At 40.5% G+C, this 21706-nt stretch overlaps 1 protein-coding gene across 2 annotated transcripts; it reads left to right on the forward strand.

The window, feature by feature from the left end:
• The first annotated feature begins 586 nt into the window (after nucleotides 1-586).
• IGSF10 (immunoglobulin superfamily member 10) lies at nucleotides 587-21694 on the forward strand. Of its 2 annotated transcripts, XM_084638287.1 has the most exons (7): nucleotides 587-1085; nucleotides 2245-2494; nucleotides 4875-5004; nucleotides 6958-7348; nucleotides 8947-13386; nucleotides 14037-14937; nucleotides 19359-21694. In XM_084638287.1, exons 2-7 carry the CDS (start codon nucleotides 2301-2303, stop codon nucleotides 21265-21267), a joined length of 7965 nt encoding a protein of 2654 aa, XP_084494413.1. In that variant the 5' UTR covers nucleotides 587-1085; nucleotides 2245-2300; the 3' UTR covers nucleotides 21268-21694. The 2 variants fall into 2 exon arrangements, with proteins under 2 accessions (XP_084494413.1, XP_084494414.1); XM_084638288.1 differs by lacking the exon at nucleotides 587-1085 and having other exon boundaries at nucleotides 2383-2494; nucleotides 4832-5004.
• The last annotated feature ends 12 nt before the right edge of the window (nucleotides 21695-21706 follow it).

Consider the following 21706-nt stretch of genomic DNA (forward strand, 5'->3'; position numbering starts at 1 on the left):
GTATAGTAGAACATTATCCATGACACAGGTATACAGAAACCAGATACAGTGGTCCAGAGTCTTTCACACCAGCGCACAGAGGAGGCAGGACTGGAAGGACTCTGGGACCAGAGGCAGTGGGGAGAAGGGACAAGGAGGAAGTTTTGCACTGTATGGGATGGGGAATTAGAGAGGTGGGGGTAGAGGGGCCTGTGCTCAGGGGCAATGAGCATGGTGGGGGATTGGGAATTAGAGTGAGGGGGCAGAGGGGCCGTGCCCCGGGGCAATAAGCCCGGTGGGGGATAGGGAATTAGAGTGCGGGGGGGAGCGCAGGCAGTAGCGGGGGCACATGGGCCGGTGCCCAGGGCGGCGTGGGCGGACTGAGGCGGAGAGGGGCAGAATCAGGAGAGCGCCGGAGGCGCCCCGGGGACCAAGGTCCCGTAGCTGCAGCCCAAAGGAGAAGCGGCGAGCCTGGGGCTGCGGGCGGCTCTTGCTAGTGCTGCCCAGCAGCGGGCCGGGCCGGCCGCGGGAGAAGGCGCCTCTCTCCCCCCAATCAGCGTGCCGCGGGAGCCGGGGGGCGTGCCGAGCCCGTGCGGGGAGTGCAGGGCACAGAGAGGGGCTGACAGCTGCGAAGAGAGGACACGGGAGCCCCTCACTCCCCCCAGGCTGCAGCCGCACACGCGGGCGCAGCCCAGAGCCCCGGCACCTGCCCAGGGAGGGGCGAGAGAGCCGGCGGGCAGGGCACGGGCACGGTCTCCGGACCCCGGGGTTCAGGCTGCGGGAGGAGCGCTGTGCGCGAGCAGAAGCCAGGCGAACACGGCGCGCGGGAGACCTGCCGGCCACTCGGGCCATGCACCTTGACTCGGCTCGGGGGCCGGCGCCTCGCTGAGGGCGGGGGGAAGGTAGCGCCTCTGACCGCTCCTCCGGAGCCCCGGGCGCGCCCTGCCCCTCACCTGACTGGCTGCTGCAAAGGGCCTTTTCTCAGTGCCAGTGGGGGCCGGTCTTCCCGTCTCCCTAGCGTGTGTCTCGCTGCTGGTTTTCCATTCATAAACCGAAAGCGGCACTGACGGAGAAAAAAACCAGCTAATTACAATTTTGAGTCTCAGGTACGGTCCTTTCTATGGTATTAGGGCATTTTTGTATGGTCTTTGCAATATTCGCTCTGACCGTCTCACCTTTGCTCCTTGCCCAGGTAAGACTGGACTTACAGTAACTGGTTTAAGGGTAAAGTTCGTTTATGAACATTGAAAGGGCTGAGAGTTTTACTTATTCATCATTTATAAAGTGCTGTGAAAAGGCAGCTCTGGAACCAAATCTGGCTTCTCTTATTCACCTGAGCAGGCTTATTGCAGTCAGTTGTGCTAACTGCAAGAATCAAAGGAACTGGATGTAGCCTATAGACTCTTTAAACTCCCAACATCCCTTGGATTTTGATCCAAAGAGATGCTGAGTAAATTGTTGATTTCACTGAGAGATGAGGGTGCTTAGCACTTCCGTGGTTTAGGGCACAGATTTTTGAACAAAAAGAAATTCACAGTTCAAAATAATGCAATAGTCTCTTCTTCTGAACTTGTCTGTAGTTAGACTGTTACCAATGCAGCTCAGTTCAGGGAAGGTTTAGATCCCAACAAGCTTTTAATACCAGACTGTTAAGTACCAAACTCTAGTAGCTGATTATAGACATTCCTGGTGAACAACCATCTCTGCTGTGGAACTCTATGCCAACCCTTGCAGAAGCAGAGTATTGGAGGGGGGATTCATTGCTTGGATATAGTCTAAAGAATAGAAAGAACAGGATTAAATTTGAGTGGCATTAGTCATGCTTCTTCTACAGGCTGATTTTTAAACTAGCTCAGATTCTTTGAAATTTGTTAATTTTGTTTGGAGTAATTATTTGGCAAGAAAGGAGCTGACGTGTTCTTTGGCAAGAACAAATCACAAGCAGATTTATGGATGTTTTAAATAACCAAAATCATATATTTGTAACAATAGTCTCTTTAGGGTGTCAGGTTTATTACTACTTCTACTACTATTACACCTGTAAGCAATAGCATGCCTAGTGCTTCTCATTAAAAGTAAGAAACCGTGCAGGATTTTTTAAAATTATAAATACTTCAAGCTATTGTATCAATTTGAAAAATGAGGAAAACCCTACAGTTTTTATGGTAGCAAACTTTTCTATAATAGTTGTACAAGTACCCGGGTGTAAGATACCTGATACTTATCTCACAATATGACTGCTTGTGTTTTCTGTTTTGTTTGCAGGGTTGCATTTGTTCGTGTTTGCTGTGAGGGATGTTGTTTTAGGATTAGCACGCAGGATGAAAATAAAAGGCAGAAGCAAACCTTGCTTGCTGGAGTTTCTCTTCAGTTTCTGCCTGGCTACTCTTCCCAGCAGTAGTACCTGCCCCAGGCTCTGTGCCTGCTATGTCCCTACTGAAGTACACTGTACATTCCGGTACCTCACAGCCATCCCACCACACATCCCCCAAAACGTGGAGCGCATCAATTTAGGGTATGTTTAACATCTGCATTTTATCTATGCTGTGCAGTTAACTCTCGTTGCCTTGCAAAATATAATTAGAGTTTCTGGGTTTGTGTTAAAATTGATTTTAAAAACCTTTAAAATCTACTATTTTGCAGTATTCAGAATTCATTACAGTAACAGCTGGCAAAACCTAATGTTCTCCCACATTGATTGGGAGTTCAAGGTTTCAGATTCTAGGGGCCAATTGTTAAATAATTTAAGGAATATAATTTTTAAAAACAGATAAAAACAAAATTTATTTGGTTTGAACGATAATTTGCACAAGAATAGACATCCACTTTCCCTTTTCCATAACTGGCAGTCTGAGACTTGATTTTCCCCACTACTTTTACCCCACCACCTTAATGCAAAATCATGTTATCACTAGGGATGGAAGAACCTCCAAGGATTTGGAGTATACAGTTCTTTCTTTTATACTTATCTGAACCTACTGAGTCTGTAAAAGTGAATTCAGAGGATTCCTGCCTGGAATTGAGATCATCCTTACGAAGGTTAAGACTGGAGTGCAAACTCAATAGGTCTGTTCAAATTCATGCTTTGCCACTTCCTGTGTAACATTTGGCTAGCCATTTAGTCTTTCTGAGGATGATAATATTTTCTACCTCACAGGGTTGTTGTGAGAACAAATTGATTAACATATATGGGTCTCAGATACTATGAAGATTAGTACCAGCACTTCCACTTTGCACATACTGTACCATGAGAAAAACTTTTCATATGATACTTTGCCTCCTCTGTTTCTATCTGCTAATTGGATATGAAGTAACACTTCTCTGAATATTTGTCTCAGAAACTATTCTGTTCTATAATTGGGTAAATTAGGGAGGGAATAGATGTTTATTTTATCCATACTGGTTTCTCCCCTTTTATTTCTCACTAACCTTCAAGTTATCTATTCAAATTTGTTTTTCTGTAATGCCCTGTTGTGAAAGTCTTGATAATACAATCAAACAAGACCAGCCAGCAACTTTAAAAAAATCTGTATCTGAGTGTGTCTAATCCATATCATTATTATTAGAGGGCCCGCTAAAGGGCTGGCTAACAGTGGCCACAGTTCAAATCCAGCCCAGGCTGATAGGACTTCATCTTGACCACTGAAGTCAACAGGAGCCTTTCCATCTACTTAAGTGGGCATGGTATCAGGCCCATAGTGATCAAGTGCCCAGCACAATGGGGCCGCAATCCTGATAGGAGCCTTTTGGTTCTATGATAATATAAATAATAATAATTATTAAAAACAACTACCACCACTACTCGGTGATTTTTTGGCCCATGAAAAATAAGCTTCAATTCTCTGTCCAGGTCCTGGTGGGGAGGCATCCACATCACCATATCCCTGATCGTAGTCAATACTGAAGAGTCATAAATATGGTGAAAGGATTAGAAAATATGCCTTATAGTGATAGACTCAAGGAACTCAATCTATTTAGCTTAACAAAGAGAAGGTTAAGGGGTGATTTGATCACAGTCCATAAATACCTCCACAGGGAACAAAAATTTGTCAATGGGCTCTCATCCAGCAGACAAAGATATAACAAGATCTAATGGCTAGAAGTTGAAGCTAGACAAATTAAAACAGGAAATAAGGCACACATTGTTTAATAGTGAGGGTAATTAACCACTGGAACAATTTTCCAGTGGTTGTGATGGTTTCTTTATGACTGGCAATTTTTAAATCAAAATTGGACTTTTTAAAAAAAGATACAGGGTATGTTCTAGTTTGAATAGGAATTATTTTGGGGAAGTTCTATGGCCTGCATTATACAGAAAGTCAGACAAGATTATCACAATCACTTCTTCTGGCCTTTGAAACGATTAATCTAGTCTTGTTAACAATCGCAGCAGAGAGCAATGACCGTGAACTACGTCCTTTCGACTCCATCTGCTGTTAAGGCACGTTGATGGGGTAATGTGGGGAAGCTTGTATTTTCTGTGTAATAAAGATTCCAGCTGATCCCACCTTTCACCAGCCATGAATAATTTTGAAAAAAAAATCATAAAAATTCAATGCATTATTGTAGACATTTACCGGTACTGAAGCTCCTTCTCCTCCTCCTACACAAGAGTCCAAAGATGGCAATTTTCTTCTCATGTTCTTGCATCCATCTACTGCAGATATTTCCCCACCTACTTGAATACAGTCCACAGGAATCAGTCTGTGCCAGACTAGCAAAATCTTTGAGTTTTACCTGCTAAGATGAAAAAAGCATTTAGAATTTGCCTTGTCACATCAGAACTAAAATCTACCTTTGTTATGCATTTGCAAAAGAAAGTTTTCTTTTGTTTTTTACTTTTGAACTTTAGCTGACTGACTAAACCCAGATCTGGAATGAAATGTTTGTTACAGTTACAACAGCTTGGTTAAACTGACCGAAACAGATTTTTCCGGCCTGGAGAAACTGGAGTTGTTGATGTTGCACAGCAATGAGATCCATACAATCCCCGACAAGACATTCACTGATTTAAATGCATTACAGGTAAGAACTGAAATTAGAAGGTGGTCTCATCTTAGTTTTGCTACAGAAAAATCAACAAAAGGTACAAATCTATAGGAACAGACCTGTCGTCCATTTATCTTGATATCCTGTTTCTAATGGTAATTCTGAAAAATGCTTCAGATGAAATCATGCTCTTCCCCTTCCCAGTGTAATTAATTTTGAAATACTGTACCCACAGGGGAAATTTCTTTCTGTCCCAGCTTGGCACTTAGATACCAGGCTGAGGAGTGTTGTGAATATCTGCCAGCACTGTCCTAGCTAGTACTTCTAGCAGTTGCAATTCTTATTCATATCCACCAAGACAAAAGGGAGAGTATTGCTGCAAAGCTCCTTGTATGACAGAAAGAAAATGCTACATTCTAATATTAAGGACAGTTCTTTGATGTTATTTACAGTGGATGAGACAGGTTTATAATATTTGGTGCTTTATTGCTTATTTAAAATAAAACATTAGTAAACTTATGACAGTAGATCTTCTCTAAATTGCACATCCCATCATTTGCACACAGAACCAAGTGGGTTTCTTAGCATGTCTCTGCAGAGATTTCCTAGAAGATTGTTATAGGAAGGTCATATATAACAATTACTTTATTTTTATAAAGTAAATTACCAGTTCAGAGGCAGTTCTGCATTGAAGCAGCTGGTGCATTGTGCCATTCAGAAATATTAGAAAATTAAATAAAATATACTTATCTTCAGACCAACTCTGTGTGCAGCTCACACATATTAATTTAAAATTATTGACTTTCTACTTTCCACCTAAGGTAACTGCTGCAATGCCTCTGGCTGTATTAGTGCATATTTCACTAGGGGTAGCTCTAACAGATGGACTTCAGAGCATTTTGCACTTCATTGAACAGCCTGGAAGCTACAGTAGAGAGCTGAGGGTTTTTGTTGGTTTGTATTTCAAGAGTCCTCTGGCAATTAAGGAGAATAAGGGCTTGTCTGTCTACACATGGAGTTAGTCAGGAACAGCATTTTTGAATAACTCTACATGTGGACACTTTTATGCCGGAATAAAGCACTCTTGTTTTGGAACAAGAGTGTCTACATATGGAGTTATTCAGGAATAACTACTCCTGAATGGCTCCATATGTAGACAATGCCTAAAAGTTTCCCAACTGAAACTTTGATCCACAGCTGCTATTAACTAGAAGAACACAAAGTATGACTGTAAATAATTATAACAATTAGATTTGGCAAATACTTCAACAAAGTAGATTTTGTGCATTATTGTTGCTTTTTGTATTGTTTGTTTACTCGCTAATTTGCAACATTCAGTAATTCATAAAGGCATCACCAGTTCTTTGTGAGGATTAGGAAGCCAGTAAAGAACATACATACTAAAGTATGTAAAGTATGATTCCAACCTGAAAAATGATTGCAAAAATGGTTTTATCATTCCATATTTATTAGCACTCAATGACCTTTTGCCAAATTTGCTCATTTTAGACTGCAAGTCTGCAAACAAAGTGCCATCAGAAAGTTGAGTTTGGCTAGCACATTCTCTCTCATAAAAAAGTTAATAATTCTTTTCATTATTTGTCAGACAAAATATTTGTTGGCCAAGAATCCAGCTTGTTCTTCCATATTTGTATAGGCATTGTAGTAGTAAGTGAAGGAAAAAAAATATACACTCACTTATTTTATGGTCCAACCCTGCTTACCTTCTTCACAAAAGCAGTTTGATTGGGACTATTGGTATGTAAAGTGTATACATACATTGGCCTGTTGAATATTTGAGGTCATGTCTGACCATAACCACTTATAAAAATGATAATATCTGTTGTTTTTTCCCATAGTGCCTATGACTCATATATCTAGGTACTTCACCTGAGTAGTAATAATTCAAAGTTGGCTAGAATTCTTCTACTAATACCAAAATAATGTAGGTTTTTATTAGACTTTTTATCCCTATCTTTTCACCAACAGGTCTTAAAAATGAGCTATAATAAAGTCAGAATACTTCAGAAGGACACTTTTCATGGTCTCAAGAGCTTGGTACGGTTGCATATGGACCACAATCAAATTGAATTTGTACACCCAGAAGTTTTCTATGGGTTTATATCACTGAGGCTGGTGCACTTGGAAGGAAATTTACTTAAACAGCTTCATCCAGATGCTTTTGTCACCTTGCGCTACATCCAGATATTTAAAACATCCTCCATAAAGCATATATACTTGTCTGACAACTTCTTAACATCACTACCACAAGAGATGTTTTCTTACATGCCTGAACTAGAGAGCATATACCTTCATGGAAACCCTTGGTCCTGTGATTGTGATCTACAATGGTTTGTAGACTGGGCAGAACAATGGCCAGGTACAGTACGAGCTGAAAGATTTCTGTTTGTTTATACCTTCTTACTAGATTGGTGACTTCCCATGGGGTCTTTGCAAAGGAGGCATCATTCTCTAGTTGCTACAGGGTGAGCCTGAGATCTGGGTTCTGTTTCTAATTGCCACTGATTTAATGTGTGACCATAACCTCTCTAAGCCACCATTAAAATGGAGAAAATAGCTTCCAGGTTTTGAAAGTGCTTTGAGATTCTTCATTGAACTGCACTATTTAAGTGCAAAGTATTATGATGACCAGTTAGTAATGTCTGGATAGAGGCATTATAGTAGTCATCTATTTTTGTGTGTGTGCAAATTAGTAATTAAATTATTTACGAAGAGTAAGAGATTGGTCATTTACTATAACAACACTTTTTTAAAGTGTAACACTTTATTCTGTGACTTTCTGTTGATCTTCTGTGACTTCCTTGTCAGCTGTTTAAAATGTTATTCCTTACCATTCCATGGCCCCATGGTGCCTTATTCCCTTAAATTACCATGCATCTCTTTTATTTCCATTATTGTTGGCTAGCAAGGTGCACGCACACGCATGCAAACGGAATATCTGAATGTTGTTTAGTGGCCTAAATGAACTGAGGTTAGTGGTCCCAATACATTTCCAAGCTCAGGTATCTCTAAATGGAACCCTTTTTGGCAGTGCCCAAAGCTGAATGTTCAAGAATGAATTATCTTCTCTCTATACAGGTGAAAATGTTGAAAGAGAATGAATTATCCTCTCTCTCTCTCTAAGTGGTTCCCTCTAGGGCTAGACTGAGGTACATTTTAGGTGAAGTGCGGATAGAGAGATGCATTAAATGTGTAATATTTTCTGTGTAGTTTACAATTTGATAACCAGAACAAATACTTTTGTTAGTTTTTATATTTTTAGAGCATACTATGGTATTATGGTTTGCAGTCTTAGTCTCAGGAATAATAATTATTTACAAGAATAAGCAGCTTTCTTCAGACAAATTTTTGAGATAAATTGTTTTCATGACAAAGCATAACCAGATGATGTTACCAAACCACTATAAGATGTGTGACAAATGATTTTTTGGAAAGCTTGAGATAAAAGGGAAGGATTGTCTTTTGGCTAAAGGAGAAGAAAGGCAGCCTTGGATAAGTCCCATTGTTTCTCCAAAGCTTGCCTTAAAAGAAGGAAAGTAATAATTGCCTACCTCGCAATGGTAAGCCTCAATTAATTAGGGCCATATTGTGCCTGACCACAGGGAAGGTGCACAAGTGAAGAAGAGGGCACAAGGAGTTTCTTCTCCTTTTTGCACCCCTGAACAGGATCTGGGCACAATAGAACAATGCCTCCTACAGCTCTTGCTGGAGCTGTGTGCTTCCCAAGGCAAGGCTGTGGCATGCTGACTAGCTGTGATAGCAATGATAGTCATACTGAAGGTTTCACTAATGGAATAGGCAACAGTTAAAATAAAGCTTGGTGATGACTTAAAGATCTCTGTTGTCAATACTTCATAGCCCTTTATTCAAGGAAAGATCTTTCAGCAAAATATAAGTTGTTGTTTTGGTACTGGAACTAGTATCACAAAAACTTACATTATTTTTTCCTCCCCCTAGATATTATAAAGTGCAAGAAAGACAGAGGTTCTTCTAGTGCCCAGCAATGTCCAGTTTGTGCCAATCCCAGAAATTCTAAAGGCAAACATTTAGTTAACATCCCATCTGCATCTTTAACCTGTAGTAAGCCAACCATAGACCCCTCCCTGAAATTTAAAAACATCACTATGCCAGATGAAGGGGACTTCATTTCCATCTCTCCCAAAGATTTTATAGCTCCCATTGGAACCATGATGTTGAATATGACAGACCAAACAGGAAATCAAGCTAACTTGGTTTGCAATGTTCAAAAACCCACAAAAATGTCCCCACTCTCATTTGACAAAGATGGTGATAATACAGTACTCAAAGTATCATTTTCAACATTTCTGGTGTGTAGTATTGATTATGAACACATTCAACAGCTGTGGAGCATATTGGCCCTATACAGTGATTCTCCCCTGAAACTCGAAAGGAATCTCTTACTGACCAAAGTGCCTTACATCAGTTATAAGTACAAACAGACGTACTCTGAAAGTGAAGAAGTTTTTACCAGTGTAGAGAGTGAACTGACAGCTGAACCTTCTTGGCTGCTCCAAGGCCAGGTGGCCTTACAATTAGACAGGACAGCAACCACATTCAGCACACTACATATTGGATATGTAACTGATGCTCAAATTATCTTGCCCAATGCTAATGAAAAACAGTTGAGACACAGCTGGGCCATAATTTCAAGAGATAATAAAACAAGAGTTGAACACACAGTTTTAGTGGGTGGGACCGTGGAACTGGACTGTCAGGCATTTGGTGAGCCTTCTCCTACCATTGAATGGATATTAGCTGATGGGAGCAAAGTTAGAGTGCCATATGTTAGTGAAGATGGAAGAATCATAATAGCTAAAAGTGGAAAATTCACACTGCGGACAGCTGATAGTTTTGACACTGGAGTTTATCACTGCATAGGCACAAATTATAACGATGCAGATGTCCTAACATTTAGGATCACAGTGATTGATACTTACGTGGAACACAACAACGTTAATGGGGCTCAACTTTCGGCATTCATTGGTGACACACTCTACCTTCCATGTCAGTCTGTTGGTGTCCCAGATGCATCTATTAGTTGGATCCTACCTGAGCACACAGTTCTTCATCAGTCTGTAAGAAGCAAACATATTTTCCACAATGGTACACTAAAAATACAAGAGATAACAGAACGAGATAGTGGCTATTTTAGATGTGTAGCAGCCAATCAACATGGTATGGATTTTTTGATTTTCCAAGTGCTAGTTAAAGTGAATGAGGGTACTTCACAAAAACAAAAGACAGCTCCAGAAGAAAATGAAGAGAGAGATGGATCTGGTCATGAGGAGCTTAGAGCTGCTACAAAACATAAGTATCCATTAGCTACTGTGCAAACTTCAGTAACAAGTAAAGCACCCACTGATTCTGCATCCAGAAATCAACCTATAGGGATTGCAAATAAATGGAATAACTATAGCGAGATGACTTACAGACGCAATGGGGACAAAATAAACAGACGATTTAGGGGACACAGAAGACAATTCCCTTCCTCAGCCAGGAGAATTGACCCACAACATTGGGCAGCATTTGTTGAAAAAACAAAGAAGAATTCCACTTTGCCAGAAAAACAAGAAAATGCCAGAACAAAATCACCTACACCAGACCATCTATCCTCTAAGGTGTCTGGGCATAAGGAAGAAACATCTGGTGACCATATACCTCCAGAAGAAGAATTTATTATACTAGCATCTGAAGCACCAACTATACCTACTCTGAAAAAGGTTTCTGCAACTATTGTAACTGAAGAACCTAAAACTACATCAAGTAATTTCAAGTCTAAAACAACTTCTGTCATGGTTACAGAGGCAGTAGCTCCAACAGTTAGTCCATGGATTACACAGTCTATAAGACCCAAGAGCAAAAAGCCAAATGCAGATCTAACATCTGCAGTCACAAGACCAAACTCATTGGAAACTTCTGAATTAAATCAAACATCATTAACTATTATACAGCCATTAACTACATCTAGTTTAGTGAATAGTACAGCTAAAGACTTTAATCCTGAACACAGATTGGTGTCTTTCGGGGAAAGTAATCAGTATTTAAAAATCATATCTACAACACAAACAGCAGATGTTACTGAAATTACCAGCCTTGTCACTTCCCAGAACATAGTTGAAAAACCTGATTTATTTACTGAGTCTATTGATAAGACTTCAGCTAAATCAGATCATCGAATATCTGTAGTGACAGTCAGCGAGCCAAACACTGAATTTGGTCACATTTATTTTCACAGTACTCAAAAAATAACAACTCCTAAACTACCACCAGGGTCAACTATTATTACTCATCAGCAGATTCAGATAATTAGAGATGTTACAGCTAATACACTACAGTCAAGACAACGATATGGAAGACGAAGGAAAATTTCTGGTAGAAGACGAATTATTAGACCAGATCGAATTCCAGCTATCAGAGGACATAGATATAATTTTGTGAGACAAGAATCCAGTAGAGAAAGTACAACTCTGCCTCCAGCTATGGAGCTGGACACAAAATGTCTATTGTGTTCACATCCCGCAACTCCTTCCAGAAGTTCACTTGAACTGCTTAGCCCAGAAACACATATGCCCCCACCTGTGAAAGTGGATATACCAGAACTCACATCAGAGCAGCCTACAAGTCAAACCACAGCATTCCTGGCTGAAGAGAAAAACAGACTCACTGCAGAAGGAGAAAAAACAACTCCCACTGTAATGCCTTTCTATAGTGAAAGCACACAGGGTACCCTGCAAAGGAAACTAGAGGACAGTTCACCATTGCAAACACACACTGTCAGACTCCCTACAACTGCAAGACAGACCCTTAGTGTATCTATGGAAACTACAACTTCTGCAGACAGCAAGACATCCTCAAATGTTAAATCCATCCTCCCAACCACTAAAATTAGAACTTCTTCCAAAGTTTTAAGAGGAAAAATTCCTTGGCACCATCTCTTTGGAAAGACACACATTCAAAAGGAGCTATTGAAGAAGCTACCCAGACGACGAACAAGTACAGTGCCATCATCAGCAATAACCAGCATGCTTCCTAAAACTACTGCAACGCTATCCATAGATAGAGTTTCTCCTTTACATTTAACAACAATTTCAGTGGAAGTGAATCAAACTGATGGTCTCTTATCCCTAACTAAACCTATCAGTCATGACAATAGTATGTCCGAGAAACAGTCTCCCATTCCATCTCTTACTACTGCAGAACTGCCATCTTCAGCCTATTCTTCTAATCTTCCAACTGTTATGAAGAAAGAAATACTTGCAACAAGACCAATGCCAACATTTAAATCTGCTACTGTTCCCCACACTGAAATGAAAATCACTAAAATCAAAGCATTCAGAGCTGGAAGGAGGAGAGATCAAAGGAGGAAAAAGCCCCAGAAGATTACGACTTCACAAAGCATTACTACAAGCCATAGCACCACCAGTGCTTCATCGGTGAACACAACCTTGTATATCCTGACAACAGCTAAGTCTTTAACTAAGCCCACCATCCCCATACCCACTGAATTTCTTTATAAGAACACAAGTGTAATCCCAATTACAACTGTGCCACAGATTCTTCACACAAAAGAGGTAACTAAAGGTTCACCTGTAACAACTATGCAAACATTAACTAGAATTACAACAGCTGGGAACACTCAACCTGTTAAACTACCATCTGATGTTTTCTCTACTGAAAAACCTGCCATTACAATCCCAGCCATATCACCTTCTTTGAAGCCTTTCAACACCACCACAATATTACCTGCCACATCCTTTGTAACATCTGAATCAGTGCCTAATCAACAAAACAAAACTATTGTAATGGTAAGTAAAAGACCACACCAAAAAATGGGAGAGAGAGTTATTCAGCAGAAACATACAGCACAGGCAACATTTCCTGACAAAGCTGAGCTCAGTACCAAATCTTCTGCTGTAACTACCCATGTGATCAACTCCAGCATACAGCATCCTACCCCATTAACATCCCAAATAACAGAGACACCACACACAAGTATCATGCAAATCACCTTATCTCCCCAGTGGGAAAACAAGTTTTGGCATAAACAGTCTCCTGAAGTTTCAGAAATAGGCAAAACATTAACAGTTAATACTCTGACTACATTAAAATCCCCACAGAGCTCCACTCCATACACTCCTGCAAGGAGAAGGGACAAGGACAATTCTGTCAAAAGCTGGTTTGACAAGACAGCAGATCAAGAAACCAACAACAACCTCATAGCCCTAGACTCTTTATATAAAAATAGATTGGCAAAGCCTAGAATAGTGGGAGGAAAACTGGCTGCTTTTACCGTTTTGGCTAATTCAGATGCCTTCATCCCTTGTGAAGCGACTGGTAATCCCCTTCCCACAATTCACTGGACTAAAGTGTCATCAGGTAAGCCATATAAGCCTTGTTTAAAAGGTTGTCTTCTACTATATATTAGCAATAAGACAGGCGCTAGGTGCACCATGCTGGGATATAGCCATGCTTTAGGTGGATACCAGCCATAAAGCAATAAGATGAATACTACATATGGCTGAAAAGTAGTAATATTCCAGCACTGCACATACATCCTTAAGTGTCTTACTGTATTTATAAAACGGCTTTTCAAGAAAGAGAGAGAAAGGAAAAAAGGTCAATCTGTATTTAACGTTTACCATATTCAGCATATGTTAACAATAGCATTATTGTAGTGAGGCCTATACAGAAGATCATGTTTCTTAAGAATCCACCTGTAATAAGATCTTGCGCTCCATTGCTGAGCAATTCTGTTCCCCCCACCCCCTGATTTTTGTTGGTTCCGTAATACATCTCTCACAATATACATAAACACATGCACTGGTATTCCTCTCATTCCTGTCACTGTTCTTTAGCCCTTATGGGACAAAAAGTGTGCTCAGATACCATGGTGATGAGTGCAGGATAAAAACCAAGGCAGCTGGTTTTTTGCTAGCAATTATTATTGTATTAGATAAAAAGCAAAAGTAAATAAATAAAGGCTTCTTATGTAATATAAATATATTTTACTTTTTTTGTTTAATTAGGGACTGATGTATCAAAAAGCAAGCGTGACAACAGGTTTGAAGTATTTGCTAATGGCACCCTCTCCATCCAGAATGTGAACATTCAGGACCGCGGACAGTACCTGTGTATTGCTGCCAACCAGCATGGCTCAGATCGGCTCCTGGTCACTTTGTCTGTGGTGGCATATCCACCGAGGATCCTAGAGGGCAGGTCAAAAGTGATCACTGTCCATTCTGGAAAGCCTGTGTCTGTGAAGTGTAGAGCTGAAGGTAGGCCCATCCCTACCATTTCATGGATTCTAGCAAACAAAACGTATGTCTCGGAATCTTTTCCAGGAAGTAAACAAGCATCTATGCAACCAGATGGCACTTTAATAATCAAGGAAGTCACTGTTTATGACAGAGGGCTTTACACATGTATGGCTAGTAATCCAGCTGGTGCAGATACGCTGACAGTAAAACTACAGGTGATTGTGGCACCTCCTGTTATTTTGGAAGAGAAGAGACAACACATTGCAGGAATTATGGGTGAAAGTTTGAAACTCCCCTGCACAGCAAAAGGAAACCCTCATCCGAGTGTTCACTGGGTCCTCTTCGATGGAACAGCAGTGAAGCCTCTGCATTTTGTAAATGCCAAACTGTTCCTGTTCTCCAATGGAACCCTCTACATAAGAAACATAGCTCCTTCTGACAGTGGGAACTATGAATGCATAGCTACAAGCTCCACTGGCTCAGAGAGGAGGGTGGTAAATCTCATGGTGGAACAGAAAGATACAATTCCCAGAATAGCAACTGCATCTCTGAAAATGACTCAGCTGAATTTTGGGGACAGATTGCTTCTGAACTGTTCAGCTACTGGGGAGCCAAAGCCCAGAATAATCTGGAGGTTGCCTTCCAAGGCAGTTGTTGACCAATGGCACAGGTAGGAATGTTTCTTTGTGACTGAGCTCGTTTTATTTTTCTAGCGCTTACTTTAACATTGCAGACCACAAATCACTGAAAGAATTTTCTTAAAGAGTCAATCCTGTGATATTGCCAAGCATAAATGCCTAACGTACTGTAACTCTGCTTAACTGAAGCCAAATTTGTTTTTAACCCGCGATAAAAGTGAGTAATCTCTAGTGACAGAAAATGCAATTTTATTGTTATATTTCTAATATTAATGACCCAAATTCAGCCCTATTATAAGCGGGTGCAGCCCAGCTAAATCAGTGAAGCCTAATCTATTCATGCAATGGCTGAATTTAGGTCATTTTATTCTGTTCTGATTTAAGGCCAAATCCTCAACATATGTATGTCAGTTGAATAGGATTTGGATGTTAATATAAAGTTGACCCTTATGCAGGATATATACATTAGAGCAGGGGTGGGCAAACTATGGTCTACAGGCTGGATCCGCCCCACAGGATTGCCACCCCTGCAGTGCCGCGACCCCCGCGCTGCTCCCAGAAGCAGCCGGCACCACGTCTCTGTGGTCCCGGGGGTGGGGGGGATTGCAGAGGGCTCTGTGCACTGCCCTCACCTCTAGGCACCACCCCCCACAGTTCCCATTGGCCAGGAATGGGGAACCACAGCCAATGGGAGCTTCAGGGGAGGTACCCACAGGCAAGGGCAATGCGTGGAGCCCTCTGTCCCCTCTCCCCCCAGGGGCTGCAGGGACATGGTGCCAGCCGCCTTCCAGAGCAGAGCAGCGCGGGGCCAGGGCAGGGAGCCTGCCCTGACACCGGTGCGCACTGCTGCTACCCCGGAGCCACTCCAGGTAAGCGGTGCTGGGCTGGAGCCCAAACCCCTCCTGCACCCTAAGCCCCTGCCCTGAGCCCCATCCTGCACACCACATCCCCTCCCACATACCACACCCCCCATTCCCTCCTGCACCTAACCCTCTGCCCTGGACCTACATGCAATTTCTCCACCCAGATGTGGCCCTCGGGCCAAAAAGTTTGCCCACCCCTGCTTTAGAGTAAGCTTGAGGATTTTTACTTTAGAAAGGCTTTTACATGCCATATGTACCACAGAAGAGATTTAACATAAATCAATTAAATTAAAGGCATCTCAGAGCACAATGGCTACAGAGAAATATAATAAACTTACTATAAATCTGGTATACATAGTAACAATTTAATTATGCTTTGTAAGATTGCTTGTTAAAAAAAACAATTTAGCAGTGACAATGATAGTTTGTGAATGTAGTAGCAAGCAAACAGATATAGTTGGATATCATATAAATATTTAATTGGTAACAATTAGCAATTTATTTTTATAAAAATAAACTGCTTTCCCATCACAAAATTTAAAACAGTTGCACAATAGAATCTAAATTTGTTGGAGCAGAAGTGGGGACAGTTTAACTGTTACAAAATAAAAGTTTTGATTGCAAAATTCCAAAACTAATATAATTGCTAAAAATATGAAAAGCCATTTACTAGTTCATTAAGAAACAGAATCTAGTGAATATAGTTTCTCCTGAAAAGCAAATGGAATATAGTGAGAACACAAATTTATAAAATGAGGGTCTTGATTACTCTTGCAACCTTTGACAGCTGCTTTGACTTCTGTATTTTATGGCTGAGCTGACATGTCTCACATCCTAGCCAGTTACAGAATGAGTGCAGCTAAGACTGGGGTACCAGTTAACATACTTTGTTTTGACTATGTGCATACACCAGTTGCCAGCCATTTGGCTGCAGACAGACTGGCATTACTAAAGTATTCATTTGTTTACTTATAGATTGAAAATATCCCCTACAGGGAAAACCTATAAAACCTCATTTACTGTATTAAAAGCAAAATCCTGTGAGTTTATAGTCCAATTACTGAAAGTTGGTAACAAATTTACTGCAGTATGTTACCAGCAATCAGTAAGTATGACCAAAGAAATTAATTGTTTCACAGCTTACATTGCAGTGTTAAAATTATTATTTCAAATGGTAAATAGCAGTTTAAAAGGCCCAATTCAACAATGACAGTCTATTTTTAACAAAAAATAAATAAATAAATAAAAATCAAATCTGCTGACACTGAGTTGATTTAAATAAAAGTTTGCAGTTTATTGTAATGTCTACCAAATTCATACACACAACATACTTCCTTTGTAGTCACTTTATTAACACTGATCTTAAATGGCCAGATCTGGAATTCTGCCACTAGTGGAGAAGAACATGGTGGATGAGCTTTAGATGGAAGAAACAAGGGGATGTGCCCAGGTTAAATGCAAGACTTCACCTACACTTAACTATTCTGTTTCTGAAAATCAGTAGAGCAGGAGATATTCCAGTGAGTCTAAGTTACTGCCAGTTTCAACGTGATATTGCTTTCAGTGCAAGGGAGTCCTAGCTTTCTAGCTATGTCCTGCACACCAAAAAAGCTGTAGAACCTTCTGTCTATCACCACATATCACTGTTTATAGGCTGCTAGAAGCATTATAAATTAAGATGTTTTTTACACAGAGTTTTGAGGAAAGGTTTATTAAAGCCTGCCACTAAAGTTCCTCACTCATCTTCTCCTGTTTTCTGGGATCTAGTTATTGAACAAAGAGCTGGAGGGGGGGAGGGCAGTGGGGGTGGTCGGGTTCATTCTACAACTCCAGAGACTGCTTCATGCTCTGAAACTTACTTCCCAAGCAAAAAGTTCAAGCAGATTAGATTTCTGATTATATGAACAACTTCCACAATTATAAAACCTATACTTTTAGAATTCCTCCCAAAAGAGACTTGTTGAGGGTTTACTTAGGAAAACGTAGGTCTACAGGGTTTACTTAGGAAAAGCTAGGTCTATGAAGGTGTCAACTGCACAGATTCTTCATTTCCAGAGTTTTCAGCAATATTGTAAAACGGAAAGGATCACTTGATGCGGCAGAGCTTACTAGCTTCACAAAAATGGTACCTCAGTATTAAGGAGCTCCTAAGTTCCGCAAGCATGGAATGGTTATTACCAGATTCAGATGAGCTCTGGTCCTGAAATTTTGGTGTGTAGAACATTTATAATTTAGCCTAATTTTTTCTTTAGTGCGGACTAGGTAGTCTTAAAAAGGCTGAATGGGAGAGATGAAGAGGAAAAAACAAAGCTTTTCATACAGTGTGCAACAAAGGCAAAACCCTAATTAAAAAACCAGGCATGTTCTCACACTGTAGATGAAGGTTTTCTTCTGCAGCTGTAAAGGGTCAGAATTCGCCCATCTCTCTTGCCCATGTGCATTTTTCCTGCAGAAGAGCAATATATGACCCTCACTTTACAAGTGATAACCCAATAAGCATGTATTATTAAATAGGTAGCTATAATAAATGGTTTCCCATTTAAAATTAATTACATTCCCTTTAATGTTCATTTTATGAATGTTTATCCAGATTATTATTTTATACATTTATTCACTATAAGACAAATAAATGATTTATAAAACCTGGGTATAACTCTACCCCCACCGCCCCAAGTTTACACAGGATGGAAATGGTAGAAGGAATGTTTTCCTTAGGGCCTAATTCTACTCACTTGCACCACTGAGTCTCCGAAGAATCTCCACTGAAGTCATTAGAATTACATTAGTGCAAAACCTGGTGTGAGATCAGAATCAGACTCCAAGGTCCAGATTATCTGGTGCAGCATGTTCTAACTAATGTGTCACACTGCTAGCATAAACTGGCTCTAAATTCATTTTAAGCATCCAGGAATCAATCATCTTACTATAAGGATGATCTTGCAGTGGCTGTTACACCATGCACTCCCCTTGCTGCAGTTGTCATAGGGAAATGTGACAACAGTCATGATGCCCTTTATGCCATGCTGATCCTGGGTTGTGTTTTCAGCCCCCTGGTGTTAGAGCAGCCATCAGGTTTTAACACAATGCAGGAGAAAAATGTCTATACCCACAACTGCTGCAGGAGGGAGAAGTGTAAAGGAGAGCTCTAAGTCTGCTTTGCATACAACCATCTGACCTATGCTAGCTGCTTTTTGGCTTTGGCTGAAGTACTGGCCCATAAATTCTGGATCTCTCTTCTCCTATTGATCTGATAGAGCCCAAGTTTGATGACTTTCATGGCACATAGCAAGATTTATTTTCCCAGTCTTTGAGGGGGGGCGGTTTGATGTGGTCAAAGGGGGAAGATAAATTAGTCCTCACAAAAATGGGGGAACAGGGTTGGGAAAGATATTGATATATCTTTGTTTTTCCTTAAAATGGATAGTGTACATGTACCTACAGCACGGGATAGGCACAATTTTAAGATATAGAAGAAAAAAACCCACAGCAATTCATCCACTTGAGTCCATACATCTTTACATCACTTATTAGGGCTCAGTGTTCTTCTTTAGCATGTGGCTACATATTAAACAATTCTTTTTTTCTTCTAGAATGGGAAGTCGAATCCATGTTTATCCTAATGGATCCTTGTTTATCGAGGCAGTCACAGAAAAGGATGCAGGTGACTATTTATGTGTAGCAAGAAACAGAATTGGAGATGACTTGATCCTGATGAAAGTCAGTGTGACTATGAAACCAGCAAAGATTGACCAAAAACAGTATTTTAAAAAACAGGTACCATATGGAAAGGACTTCAAAGTGGACTGCAAAGCCTCTGGGTCACCTGAGCCAGAGATCTCCTGGAGTTTGCCAGATGGCACCATGATTAATAATGTGATGCAAGCAGATGACAATGGACGCAGGTCTCGGAGATACATTCTTTTTGACAATGGAACTCTGTATTTCAACAAGGTTGGAATAGCTGAAGAGGGCAACTATACCTGTTATGCCCAAAATACATTAGGAAAAGATGAAATGAAGGTACACATTACAGTTGTAACAGCTTCACCTCGTATAAAGCAGAATTACAAGACATATGCTAAAGTAAAAGCTGGGGATAATGCAGTATTTGACTGTGAGGTTGTTGGAGAACCCAAGCCAAAAATATTTTGGTTGCTACCTTCCAGTGACATGATCTCATCTTCAACAGACAGATATTTACTGCACGTTAATGGCTCACTGTCAGTCAGCAAAGTGAAACTGTTGGATGCTGGGGAGTATGTATGTGTTGCCCGAAATCCTGGTGGAGATGACACAAAACTTTATAAACTAGATGTTATTTCTAAACCACCCCTAATAAATGGTTTATATACAAACAAAACTGTCATTAAAGCAACAGCAATAAGGCACTCAAAGAAGCAAATAGATTGTATGTCAGAAGGGACACCTTCCCCTCAAATTATGTGGATAATGCCTGACAATATTTTCCTAACAGCTCCATACTATGGGAGCAGAATAACAGTACACAAAAATGGGACACTTGAAATTAGGAATGTAAGGCCTTCAGACACAGCAGATTTTATATGCATGGTACGTAATGATGGAGGAGAAAGCATATTGGTAGTACAGTTGGAGGTATTAGAAATGCTAAGACGACCAATGTTCAGAAATCCATTCAATGAAAAAATCATAGCAAAAGCAGGAAAAACTATCGTATTAAATTGTTCAGTGGATGGAAACCCTCCTCCTGAAATCATCTGGATATTACCCAATGGCACACGATTTTCCAATGGAGCCAGAATTTCCCGGTATCACATAGGGAGTAATGGTACCCTCATCATCTATAATCCTTCCAAAGATGATGCAGGAAAGTATCGCTGTGCAGCTAGAAATAAAGTAGGCTACATTGAAAAGCTGATCATCTTGGAAGTTGGTCAGAAGCCCACTATTCTTACCCATTCAAGAGGGCCAATAAAGAGCATCAGTGGGGAATCATTATCCCTTCACTGTCTCTCTGATGGAAGCCCCAAACCAAACATTATATGGACAGTACCAAGTGGCTATGTGCTAGATCGGCCTCAAATTACTGGGAAATACATATTACTTGAAAATGGTACTTTAGTTATTCGAGAAGCAACCATTCGTGACAGAGGAAACTACCTGTGTAAGGCTCAGAACAATGCTGGAGAGTCGTCTATAACTGTTCCTGTCATGACTGTAGCCTATCCCCCACGGATTACAAATAGACCACCACAGAGTATACGCACTACGGCTGGGGCAGCAGTTCAGCTCAACTGTATGGCACTGGGGATACCAAAACCAGAAATCACATGGGAGCTGCCAGACCACTCTGTGCTTTCCCCAGCTAGTAAAGGCAGACCATCTGGAGGTGAACTTCTTCACCCCCAAGGGACATTAATCATTCAGAATCCAAAATCTTCAGATTCTGGCATGTACAAGTGCATAGCTAAGAATCAGTTTGGCAGCGATTTCACAATAACATATATTCAAGTTGTTTGAAATGAGAAATACAGGCTGAGCAGTTGTTAACAAAGTCTCCATCTGGACTGAGTTTATTTGTGGAAGTTTAATCAAAGGCAGCCAAGAAGCATGTAGGTGGATCCAAATACATTTACAATAATCAATGTACAATGAACATGCAAAAGAGAAAGACTTGGGAAAAATTTTTGCAGTATGAACTAGAATGGATTTACTCAATGACAAATGGACTTCAATTAAAAACATAAGGCACTTTTATTTTGCCAACAAATAGTTAACATCAAAATAAAACTGCTTTCCAGAGATGTACCTGAAAAATCTTCAGTAAAGGATGGCCTTTTTTTAATATTAGTTTCTTATTGTCCATCTTGTATCACTATGATAAGCATGGCACACATAATGCAAAAATATTTAAGAACAAAAGAGAGGAAATTTTACTGTGATTTAAATTGCCTTACTG

Source organism: Lepidochelys olivacea (genome assembly GCF_965140295.1).
Source record: "Lepidochelys olivacea isolate rLepOli2 genome assembly, chromosome: 9".
In the NCBI taxonomy this organism is placed as follows: Eukaryota; Metazoa; Chordata; order Testudines; family Cheloniidae; genus Lepidochelys; species Lepidochelys olivacea.